This window comes from Bombina bombina, chromosome 3, assembly GCF_027579735.1.
Source record: "Bombina bombina isolate aBomBom1 chromosome 3, aBomBom1.pri, whole genome shotgun sequence".
NCBI classification, from domain to species: Eukaryota; Metazoa; Chordata; class Amphibia; order Anura; family Bombinatoridae; genus Bombina; species Bombina bombina.
Genome location: NC_069501.1, coordinates 624312344 through 624324974, shown reverse-complemented (window position 1 = coordinate 624324974; position 12631 = coordinate 624312344). Strand labels below are relative to the sequence as shown.

Below are 12631 nucleotides of genomic sequence, written 5' to 3'. Positions count from 1 at the left end.
TGATTGAATGGTGGAAAAAGAACCTTGATCAACTTCCAGACAAATTCAAGCTGAAGTTCAGGCACAGGGTACAAATGTGTCAGCTTGCACTATACGTTGCCATCTGAATGAAAAGGGACGCTATGGTAGAAGACCCAGGAGGACCCCCACTGCTGACACAAACATAAAAAAGCCAGGATAGGAGTTTGCCAAAACTTACCAGGAGTAAGCCAAAATCCTTTTGGGAGAATGTGCTGTGGACAGATGAAACAAAATTACAGGTTTTTGGTAAAGCCCATCATTCCCTACAGTCAAACATGGTGGGGGTTCACTGATGTTTTCGGTTAGCTTTGCTACGTCAGGAACTGGATGTCTTGACTGTGTGCATGGAATTATGAAATCTGAAGACTACCAAATAATTATGTGGTGCACTGTAGGGCCCAGTGTCAAAAAGATGGTTCTCCGTCAGGTCATGTGTCTTACAGCAGGACAATAACCTAAAGCACACGTCAAAAAGCACCCAGAAATAGTTTAAGACAGCGCTGGAGAGTACCGAACTGGCCAGCAATGAGTCCAGATCTCAATCCCATAGAGCACCTGCTGAGAGATCTCAAAACAGCAGTTGGAAAAAAGGAACCATTCCAATCAGAGACCTGGAGCAGTTGGCGAAAGAAGAGTGGTCCAAAATTCCAGTAGAGGTGTAAGAAACTCATTGATTGTTACAGGAAGCAATTGATTTTGGTTATTTTTTCCAAGGGGTGTGCTACCAAATATTAAATTGAGGGTGCCAATAATTGTGTCCAGTCCATTTTTGGAGTTTTGCGTGGAACAAGTTTGTTTTTTTTCCTCCACTTTTTTTGTGTCATACCAATGGAAAAACATGAGAATGCCTAAACATTTGTAATTGCAACAATTTAATGGGCCAAGTGGTGCATTATCTGACAAATACAGGGGTGCTATTTTTTTTGGCCATGACCATGTGTCTAGATACATACTCCTTGCACATTGGTTTTAAATTTAATTATGTGTCACACCGCCCTCGAATTCTGGAGCATAGTGTCCCAATTAGTCAAGTCATGTGGAAGAATATTTAAAAAAAAAAAAAAAAAAGTCAAAAATTTAGCGTGTGTCCAAAACTCTATATACATTTATAATAAAAAAAAAATAAAAATAAAAAAAAAAAAAGGGGGCGTAAGCAACAGGGAATTAAAATCATACCTCCTTTTTCACTGTCGTAGTGAGACGCATCAAATTGTGCATCATCATTTGGAAGTTGCACACTTGCGATCACAAGGTGATTCTGTTCATCTGATGTGTGAGTTCCGAGTACCAATCGGTGGATGCTAAAATCTTTTCCATCAGGTCTGGCAGGATAAAATTAGGTAAGCAGAGTTAGAGAACAGTCTAAATATACATATATATTACAACCAGAGAATTAGCAAATAGATGAGATGCTACATTGTAATCTTGTGGATAGAAAAAAAAAAAAAAAAAAAAAAAAAAATTATATATATATATATATATATATATATATATATATATATATATATATATATATATATATATATATATATATATATATATATATATATATATATATATATATATATATATATATATATATATATATATATATATATATATATATATATATCTCAGTAGAAAAGGCACTCCATAAATAATAGCAGCTCCCAGGGTGCACTTTGAAAAATATCAAAACTGTCAGGCACAAAAAAAGGCACTCACTGGTCAAGTAAAAATTAACATTTAATAAGTTATGTTAAAATAGCATGACATTTCGGAGGCATTACGCCCCCTTTCTCAAATACATGATACAGCTCGATAAAAAAAAATTATACCGCTTTTGTAATTTTTTATTGAGCTGTATCATGCATTTGAGAAAGGGGGCGTAATGCCTCCGAAACGTCATGCTATTTTAACATAACTTATTAAATGTTAAGTTTTACTTGACCAGTGAGTGCCTTTTTTGTGCCCGACAGTTGTGTTGTGTTTATATATATATATATATTTTTATTTTTTTTTAAACCAAGAAAATCTCCAATATATACTGCTAAAATGCTCCTTAGAACAGCGATTAGTGTGAAAGATATTAAACTAAAAATTGAATACCCAATAAAATAATCATTTTAGTATAAAACAAAAAATAAAAAAGTACCTAAATGCCTGAAAATTGCGCTTTTTCCACAACCCTCCTAATTCAGAGAGGCTGTAACGTACACTGCAAACTTGCATATACTACAGTTTAAACATACTCCAGGTTCTGTTTAGTGCTGTGTGCGAGTCAATTTGCATATCCTGATAAACCGATCACAGTGCAGAATGTGGCAGTATCAAGGTATTAAGTTGGAATGGAAGTGTTTTTTGTTTGTTTTTTTAACATGAAAGACAGGCAAAATAAATATAAAACTACATATACAAAACCCTATATTCAAACTGCTAGGGACCGGTCAAGATTTAGATTTTTTTCTGATGGCTGAAGCCTGTAAGTACATACCAACAATTCACTGCCCTTAGGGAATAGCATCGCTCAGGTAGAATCAGCAGAGAGCAGGCATGCAAGTATTGGTGCCAGCCGGGGGGGGGGGGCCGTCATGTAAGAGGATATGCACATGCTCTCCTGTCTGGTTATATTTATTACTTACAGACCAATGTAGATAATGAAAGATTCCGGATTTTGGAATTTGTACCTGTACTATGCAAAGATTAATTTCCTACACAACTTAAAAGTGGAAATAAAGTAATTAACATCCTGTAAAAAAAAATAATTCTATAACACTTTGTTATCATCCTTTGTAAAGTGCCAACAGATACTGAAGTGCTACCCAGGAGGTACAATAAAACACAAAATATGGAAGGCAGTCTGGCAGAAGAATAACAGGGTGCTGCTCCCTAGAGCCTTGCCTCAGATTACCCTGCTTATTACACACACACGTATTATGTTTAGCAATGTTTTCCTTTTTTTTTTATTTATTTACTTTTGCTATGAAACTCATGCGACTATTTTCATAAAGCTTCAACACCCCAATTACAATTTAATTACTTGAAAGGGACAGTAAACACCTTTTTAACCCCTTCCCGCCATTTGGACGTTATATGCCGTCTTAACTGCGCTAGGCTTTAGCGCCGTTTGGCTGTCCTGAAGCCATATTCGCTTCCTAAATTGGATTGCAGGCAGGAGGTTGTGCCTAGCATTATAGACACACCCCTCACGCATTCCCATCATTGAACTAATGCAACCACATGAACGATAGCGCAATTTAATTTTCTACTTTTGTTCCGATGTAGACAAATAAGTCACGACAGGAAGGGGTTAATTACAGTTCTTTCTTGCTATGGAAACACCAGCAGCAACTGTTTTTTAATAGCAGACAAGTTTAGCCACTATTATACTGTTAGTATAGATTGAATTATTTTGCAGTTTTATCCATTAGAGCCAATCATGGAAAGATGTGTCACATGGTTACCCTTGAGAAGCTTGCAGATTGCTTTTTCAGTTCTGAGAATTAAAAATGCCACAACATTCAGAGATTAATTACACAAAAAAAGAATATTGTAATTTTAATTAAGCATAACTTTTATATTAAAAAAACTTAAATGTGCTTACTGTCCCTTTAAAGGGATATGAAACCCACATTTTTTCTCTCATGATTTATAAAGAACATGCACTTTTAAACAACTTTTCAGTTTACTTGTGTTATCTAATTTGCTTAGTTCTCTTGCTATCTTTGCTGAAAAGAATACCTAGGTAGGCTCAGGAGCAGCAAAGCACTACTGGAAGCTTGCTGCTGATTGGGGGCTGCACATACATACCTCGTCAATGGCTTACCTGAGGTGTTCAGCAAGCTCCTAGTAGTGCATTGCTGCTCCTTCAACAAAGGACACCAAAAGAACAAAGCAGATGTGATTAGAAATAGATTGGAAAGTTGTTTTAAAATTGTATGCTCTGTCTGAATCATGAGAGAGAAATCATAAGTTCTGTGTCACTTTAAAGGAAAGTATACTGTAAAATTATCATTACTTTATCTCTTCTATACCCCACACCGGGAATGTAATTTTTTCTGCTGGTTGCGTTTACACAGCATATCTATAGATTGGACCTAAGGCCAGAAACTGTCAGAATAGGTGGGGATACCAAAGGCAAAATCAACTATTTCAAATGCCAAAATAAGTGTAAACGAAATGCCTGTAAACAATTTAATACACTCCAGCAGATAAAGTGGAGAACATTTGAGTAAACTGTCCCTTTAAGTAAAGCATTATAGCAACCATATTTTAAACAACATGTACCATTAGATTCTTTGAAACTTAAAAAAGGTCTCATGCGCAAAGAAATAGATTATGATCAATTTGAGAAAAAAGTTTATTTTAACCTCTGGAAATGAAACCTTCCATTTCATACAATTATGTTTTTTTTGATGTTTTAAATGTATTATACCAGAAGATATTTCAGACACTTCCATAATGAGGATATTGTGGTAGAGAGGGGAGCAAAGAAAAAAAAATAATCAAGAAACATAAGTTTGGTCACCTTTCTCCAGTTTTTTTATTATGTTTTAAGATAAGCTGTACATATAAATGTACCTTAAAAATACAAAACTTGTCAATTCTTTGGTCACCAAAGTTGCTTTGCAAACTAAATTCTTACTGTAGGTAACTGTTAGCATCTAAAGTTTATTTCTTCAAATCTTGCTATGATTTAGCAGTTCATTTCTTAAAGACATTGCTCGTTTCAATGGTGGATGAAGATTTTCCTCATTTTACACTCACCTGGAGACATCTGGGAGCCACTGAGCTGTCAGACTAGGCCACTCTAAGGCATGTGTCATAACCAAGTCATACAAAAAGGGAGTATTCTTCTTCCAGATTTTGTATTCTTCGTTTATCACCCGCTCCTCAACTGCATCATCAAACGCAGCTTTAAAAATATAAAGTTAAATAACCATCAGTCTGGACCACAATAAACTATGCGCTCTTAGTCTGACAAGTTGACAACTCTACTTACTAAACACAACACGTCTAACGAATTCTCTTAGAACCGATGATCCTGGTTTATACAAACATGCTCTCGGGTATATATATATATATATATATATATATATATATATATATATATATATCCAAAGTAGATGATATTCTACTTGTTGTGTCACTCTGGCACATGGAATGTGATATGCCCTGGTATGAATACTCTGGAAGTCAGGTCCATTACAGATGTGCACAGAGAAGGTACCTCTATAAACTTACATATGTTCTCACTTGCCCCACAACTAGATTTGGCTACCACTCACTTCTCATTGCAGATCCCTATTATTGAGTGTAAGAATTCTGTACACCGCTTCAACTCACCCTCTTTATCCGCCATGGTGCTGCCTCTCTCGGGTTCCGTATTTTCTTATTTCCCCCGGTGATTAACTACACCCCTCCCCGCGTCTCTAAGTTTACTATAGGGTTCAGCCTTAGGTCCCCGGTATTCTCTGGCCTGCTCCTCCCGCTATTGTTTCCCGCGTCCCCCGTGTCTCACAGTCGCGCACCTTCGCGCCAACCTAAGCCAATCGAAGTTGTAGCTGGAGGAACAACGGTAGCCAATCTGATGGCTTCTGGTCACGAAAAGGCGTCACACACATAAACATGGGACACACAGGTTGGAGGGGTTATGTGGGATGGGTCTTAGAGACCTGAGTTTCTATGGCAACAGACCACAGTAAGGGAGATGTGTAGTTACAAGAACTAAAACTCAAATTTAATTCAGTCAAAATAAACCGTATGTGCAATCCAAAAAATCTATAGATGTCACAGATGAAAATGTTTATTAGTTTCGTTGTTCACGAATCGTGAAAATACTAGAAAACAAATCGACAACAATACACGCAGTGTTCGTTACATTCCGATTTAATGTTTGCAACGTCAATGACTTCCTTTATAGCTTCCTAAATTCGCCTATCTGGAGTATAAAGATGGCGGACGTGTTTAGTTGATGGCAGAGGGAGTACAAAGATGGGGACCACCGAAAACACGTGTGAATACTGCGCACCAAAAATGACAACCTCCTGACCTGACCGAAAGATTTCGTAAAGGAAGTGTATTGCACCCTTACGTAAGAGGTGGAGCAAATTTATCACCAGGAAGTATATCGCAAATGGAAACGCTGCTTTATTGATAATGGATGAACGTTATTATAACTTGTCGGAGGAGCAGGCGGTTGTGAAAGCAAAATATCCGTCTGTTATCAAGAATCACGAGTGTGAGTAATAATGTACTTCGCATTTAGATGGAACGAAGTGTTGCTGATGTATTGGGCAATAATCATAACTACATGTCGCTTAGAAACATCGCTGTGACAACTCACTTCCCATTTGGGAACAGTTCCTATTATTTGTATGGATTCTGTGGTAATGCAGGCACACCTCTCGCTATAAATAGGGTAAAACAATCATATCGATTGTTCCATTTCCAGATTAATGACAAGTTTTCTCAAAACCATCAGGTTAATACACTTTTATCCATGTTAAATAGATTAAACAACTTTCTATTTTATTTCTGTTATCAAATTTGCTTAAAGTGACATTGAACTCGTTGAGATGGCAATATAACATGATATATATATATATATATATATATATATATATATATATATATATATATATATTATGGATAGGATTGCACAATCGTACCATAAGTAATGCCACGGTGCACTGCTAGTACCATAACTAGTTTCTCCAAAAAGCAGGCAACTCACTGGTCTTTGCAATAAAAATAGAATTTATTAATATATATATATATATATATATATATATATATATATATATATATATATATATATATATATATACACACAAAGAATCCAGCAAACCTCAAGGCAAGTAAATTTTTTTTTCTTTATTCCAACATTGACCGGAACAAGAGAGAGCATTAAAAGCAGTATAAACAAACTGCATTCTGTCAGTAAGTATGATGCGTTTCGGCTACACAGCCTTAGTCAACGTCGTAGATACCACTGTAGTGCTCACGGGTACTTAAAGTGAATGTAAATTTTGATGCTAAAGTGCCCAGTTTTTAAAAATTAGATTAAAAACAGGGGCACTTTTATTCATCAAAATTTACATTTCACTCGTGTTGTGAAAAAAAACCTTACCTTTTTAATCTTGACAGCAGCTACAGCTTCCTCTTCCTGGGTCTAAAATGAGGAATCCGGCTTCCTCCAATCACGGCATTGAATCAGGCACTGATTCCCCCGGGGGGGGGAAGCCGTGATTGGAGGATGACCCATCCATAATTTCTGACATCAGAAATGGCTTGCGACGACCGGAGGAAGCTGGAGCAGCTGTAAAGTTTAAAAGGTAAGTTTTTTTTTTTTTTTTTTTTTTTTTTTTTTTTTTTTTTTTCACAACACGAGTGAAATGTAAATTTCTTTCATGTAATTAGCAAGAGTCCATGAGCTAGTGACGTATGGGATATACATTCCTACCAGGAGGGGCAACGTTTCCCAAACCTCAAAATGCCTATAAATACACCCCTCACCACACCCACAAATCAGTTTTACAAACTTTGCCTCCTATGGAGGTGGTGAAGTAAGTTTGTGCTAGATTCTACGTTGATATGCGCTTCGCAGCAGGCTGAAGCCCGGTTTTCCTCTCAGCGTGCAGTGAATGTCAGAGGGATGTGAGGAGAGTATTGCCTATTTGAATTCAATGATCTCCTTCTACGGGGTCTATTTCATAGGTTCTCTGTTATCGGTATATATACCATTTCCTCTACTGATTCTCGTTTCAGTACTGGTTTGGCTTTCTACTACGTGTAGATGAGTGTCCTGGGGTAAGTAAGTCTTATTTTCTGTGACACTCTAAGCTATGGTTGGGCACTTTTTTATAAAGTTCTAAATATATGTGTTCAAACATTTATTTGCCTTGACTCAGGATGTTCAACGTTCCTTATTTCAGACAGTCAGTTACATATTTGGGATAATGCATATGAATAAATAATTTTTTCTTACCTTAAAAATTTGTCTTTTTCCCTGTGGGCTGTTAGGCTCGCGGGGGCTGAAAATGCTTCATTTTATTGCGTCATTCTTGGCGCGGACTTTTTTGGCGCAAAATTTTTTTCTGTTTCCGGTGTCGTACGTGTCGCCGGAAGTTGCGTCATTTTTGACGTTTTTTTGCGCCAAAGGTGTCGGCGTTCCGGATGTGGCGTCATTTTGGCGCCAAAAGCATTTAGGCTCCAAATAATGTGGGCGTCTTTTTTGGCGCTAAAAAAATATGGGCGTCACTTTTGTCTCCACATTATTTAAGTCTCATTATTTTGTGCTTCTGGTTGCTAGAAGCTTGTTCTATGGCATTTTTTTCCCATTCCTGAAACTGTCATTTAAGGAATTTGATCAATTTTGCTTTATATGTTGTTTTTTCTATTACATATTGCAAGATGTCCCACGTTGAAGCTGAGTCAGAAGATACTTCTGGAAAATCCCTGCCTGGTGCTGGAGCTACCAAAGCTAAGTGTATCTGCTGTAAACTTTTGGTATCTGTTCCTCCAGCTGTTGTTTGTACTGTTTGTCATGACAAACTTGCTAATGCAGATAATATTTCCTTTAGTACTGTTACATTACCTGTTGCTGTTCCGTCAACATCTAATACTCAGAGTGTTCCTGATAACATAAGAGATTTTGTTTCTAAATCCATTAAGAAGGCTATGTCTGTTATTCCTCCTTCTAGTAAACGTAAAAAGTCTTTTAAAACTTCTAATTTTTCAGATGAATTTTTAAATGAACATCATCATTCTGATACTGATATTGGTTCTTCTGATTCAGAGGATTCTGTCTCAGAGGTTGATGCTGATAAATCTTCATATTTATTTAAAATGGAATTTATTCATTCTTTACTTAAAGAAGTCCTAATTGCATTAGAAATTGAGGATTCTAGTCCTCTTGATACTAAATCTAAACGTTTAAATAAGGTTTTTAAATCTCCTGTAGTTATTCCAGAAGTTTTTCCTGTCCCTGGTGCTATTTCTGAAGTAATTTCCAGGGAATGGAATAATTTGGGTAATTCTTTTACTCCTAAACGTTTTAAGCAATTATATCCTGTGCCATCTGACAGATTAGAATTTTGGGACAAAATCCCTAAGGTTGATGGGGCTGTCTCTACTCTTGCTAAGCGTACTACTATTCCTACGGCAGATGGTACTTCCTTTAAGGATCCTTTAGATAGGAAAATTGAATCCTTTCTAAGAAAAGCTTACTTATGTTCAGGTAATCTTCTTAGACCTGCTATATCTTTAGCGGATGTTGCTGCAGCTTCAACCTTTTGGTTAGAAGCTTTAGCGCAACAAGTAACAGATCATAATTCTCATAGCATTATTATTCTTCTACAACATGCTAATAATTTTATTTGTGATGCCATCTTTGATATCATTAGAGTTGATGTCAGGTATATGTCTCTAGCTATTTTAGCTAGAAGAGCTTTATGGCTTAAAACTTGGAATGCTGATATGTCTTCTAAGTCTACTCTGCTTTCCCTTTCTTTCCAGGGTAATAAATTATTTGGTTCTCAATTGGATTCTATTATCTCAACTGTTACTGGAGGGAAAGGAACTTTTTTACCACAGGATAAAAAATCTAAAGGTAAATTTAGGTCTAATAATCGTTTTCGTTCCTTTCGTCACAACAAGGAACAAAAGCCTGATCCTTCATCCTCAGGAGCGGTATCAGTTTGGAAACCATCTCCAGTCTGGAATAAATCCAAGCCTTTCAGAAAACCAAAGCCAGCTCCCAAGTCCACATGAAGGTGCGGCCCTCATTCCAGCTCAGCTGGTAGGGGGCAGATTACGTTTTTTCAAAGAAATTTGGTTCAATTCCGTTCACAATCTCTGGATTCAGAACATTGTTTCAAAAGGGTACAGAATTGGCTTCAAGATAAGGCCTCCTGCAAAGAGATTTTTTCTTTCCCGTGTCCCAGTAAACCCAGCGAAGGCTCAAGCATTTCTGAAATGTGTTTCAGATCTAGAGTTGGCTGGAGTAATTATACCAGTTCCAGTTCTGGAACAGGGGCTGGGGTTTTATTCAAATCTCTTCATTGTACCAAAGAAGGAGAATTCCTTCAGACCAGTTCTGGATCTAAAAATATTGAATCGTTATGTAAGGATACCAACATTCAAAATGGTAACTGTAAGGACTATCCTGCCTTTTGTTCAGCAAGAGCATTATATGTCCACAATAGATTTACAGGATGCATATCTGCATATTCCGATTCATCCAGATCACTATCAGTTTCTGAGATTCTCTTTCCTAGACAAGCATTACCAGTTTGTGGCTCTACCGTTTGGCCTAGCTACAGCCCCAAGAATTTTTACAAAGGTTCTCGGTGCCCTTCTGTCTGTAATCAGAGAACAGGGTATTGTGGTATTTCCTTATTTGGACGATATCTTGGTACTTGCTCAGTCTTCACATTTAGCAGAATCTCATACGAATCGACTTGTGTTGTTTCTTCAAGATCATGGTTGGAGGATCAATTTACCAAAAAGTTCATTGATTCCTCAGACAAGGGTAACCTTTTTAGGTTTTCAGATAGATTCAGTGTCCATGACTCTGTCTTTGACAGACAAGAGACGTCTAAAGTTGATATCAGCTTGTCGAAAACTTCAATCACAATCATTCCCTTCGGTAGCTTTATGCATGGAAATTCTAGGTCTTATGACTGCAGCATCGGACGCGATCCCCTTTGCTCGTTTTCACATGCGACCTCTTCAGCTCTGTATGCTGAACCAGTGGTGCAGGGATTACACAAAGATATCTCAATTAATATCTTTAACACCGATTGTACGACACTCTCTGATGTGGTGGACAGATCACCATCGTTTAGTTCAGGGGACTTCTTTGTTCTTCCGACCTGGACTGTAATTTCAACAGATGCAAGTCTGACAGGTTGGGGAGCTGTTTGTGGGTCTCTGACAGCACAAGGGGTTTGGGAATCTCAGGAGGTGAGATTACCGATCAATATTTTGGAACTCTGTGCAATTTTCAGAGCTCTTCAGTCATGGCCTCTTCTAAAGAGAGAATCGTTCATTTGTTTTCAGACAGACAATGTCACAACTGTGGCATACATCAATCATCAAGGAGGGACCCACAGTCCTCTGGCTATGAAGGAAGTATCTCGAATTCTGGTATGGGCGGAATCCAGCTCCTGTCTAGTTTCTGCGGTTCATATCCCAGGTATAGACAATTGGGAAGCGGATTATCTCAGCCGCCAAACGTTGCATCCGGGCGATTGGTCTCTTCACCCAGAGGTATTTCTTCAGATTGTTCAAATGTGGGGACTTCCAGAAATAGATCTGATGGCTTCTCATCTAAACAAGAAACTTCCCAGGTATCTGTCCAGATCCAGAGATCCTCAAGCGGAAGCAGTGGATGCATTGTCACTTCCTTGGAAGTATCATCCTGCCTATATCTTTCCGCCTCTAGTTCTTCTTCCAAGAGTAATCTCCAAGATTCTGAAGGAATGCTCGTTTGTTCTGCTGGTAGCTCCAGCATGGCCTCACAGGTTTTGGTAGGCGGATCTTGTCTGGATGGCCTCTTGCCAACCGTGGACTCTTCCGTTAAGACCAGACCTTTTGTCGCAAGGTCCTTTTTTCCATCAGGATCTCAAATCCTTAAATTTAAAGGTATGGAGATTGAACGCTTGATTCTTAGTCAAAGAGGTTTCTCTGACTCTGTGATTAATACTATGTTACAGGCTCGTAAATCTGTATCTAGGGAGATATATTATAGAGTCTGGATGACTTATATTTCTTGGTGTCTTTCTCATCATTTTTCCTGGCATTCTTTTAGAATTCCGAGAATTTTACAATTTCTTCAGGATGGTTTGGATAAAGGTTTGTCTGCAAGTTCCTTGAAAGGACAAATCTCTGCTCTTTCTGTTCTTTTTCACAGAAAGATTGCTAATCTTCCTGATATTCATTGTTTTGTACAAGCTTTGGTTCGTATAAAACCTGTCATTAAGTCAATTTCTCCTCCTTGGAGTTTGAATTTGGTTCTGGGGGCTCTTCAAGCTCCTCCGTTTGAACCTATGCATTCGTTGGACATCAAATTACTTTCTTGGAAAGTTTTGTTCCTTTTGGCTATCTCTTCTGCCAGACGAGTTTCTGAATTATCTGCTCTTTCTTGTGAGTCTCCTTTTCTGATTTTTCATCAGGATAAGGCGGTGTTGCAAACTTCTTTTAAATTTTTACCTAAGGTTGTGAATTCTAACAACATTAGTAGAGAAATTGTGGTTCCTTCATTGTGTCCTAATCCTAAGAATTCTAAGGAGAGATCATTGCATTCTTTGGATGTTGTTAGAGCTTTGAAATATTATGTTGAAGCTACTAAGAATTTCCGAAAGACTTCTAGTCTATTTGTTATCTTTTCCGGTTCTAGGAAAGGTCAGAAGGCCTCTGCCATTTCTTTGGCATCTTGGTTGAAATCTTTAATTCATCATGCTTATGTCGAGTCGGGTAAAACTCCACCTCAAAGGATTACAGCTCATTCTACTAGGTCAGTTTCTACTTCCTGGGCGTTTAGGAATGAAGCTTCGGTTGATCAGATTTGCAAAGCAGCAACTTGGTCTTCTTTGCATACTTTTACTAAATTCTACCATTTTGATGT

The 12631-nt window shown here is 37.6% G+C and overlaps 2 protein-coding genes across 2 annotated transcripts in view; one reads left to right on the top strand and one right to left on the bottom strand.

The window, feature by feature from the left end:
• The window catches only part of RBBP4 (RB binding protein 4, chromatin remodeling factor), a 28069-nt gene extending 22297 nt beyond the window's left edge, over positions 1–5772 (bottom strand). The window contains exons 1-3 of the mRNA XM_053707261.1: positions 5347–5772; positions 4768–4915; positions 1198–1343 (exon numbers count right to left, since the gene is read on the bottom strand). Of these exons, the coding sequence (XP_053563236.1) occupies positions 1198–1343; positions 4768–4915; positions 5347–5362 (310 nt within the window). The 5' untranslated portion in view covers positions 5363–5772. The remainder of the gene's footprint in view (positions 1–1197; positions 1344–4767; positions 4916–5346) is intronic.
• A 238-nt stretch (positions 5773–6010) lies between these two features.
• The window catches only part of ZBTB8OS (zinc finger and BTB domain containing 8 opposite strand), a 115503-nt gene continuing 108882 nt past the window's right edge, over positions 6011–12631 (top strand). The window contains exon 1 of the mRNA XM_053707266.1: positions 6011–6241. Coding sequence (XP_053563241.1) covers positions 6160–6241 — 82 coding nt within the window. The 5' untranslated portion in view covers positions 6011–6159. The remainder of the gene's footprint in view (positions 6242–12631) is intronic.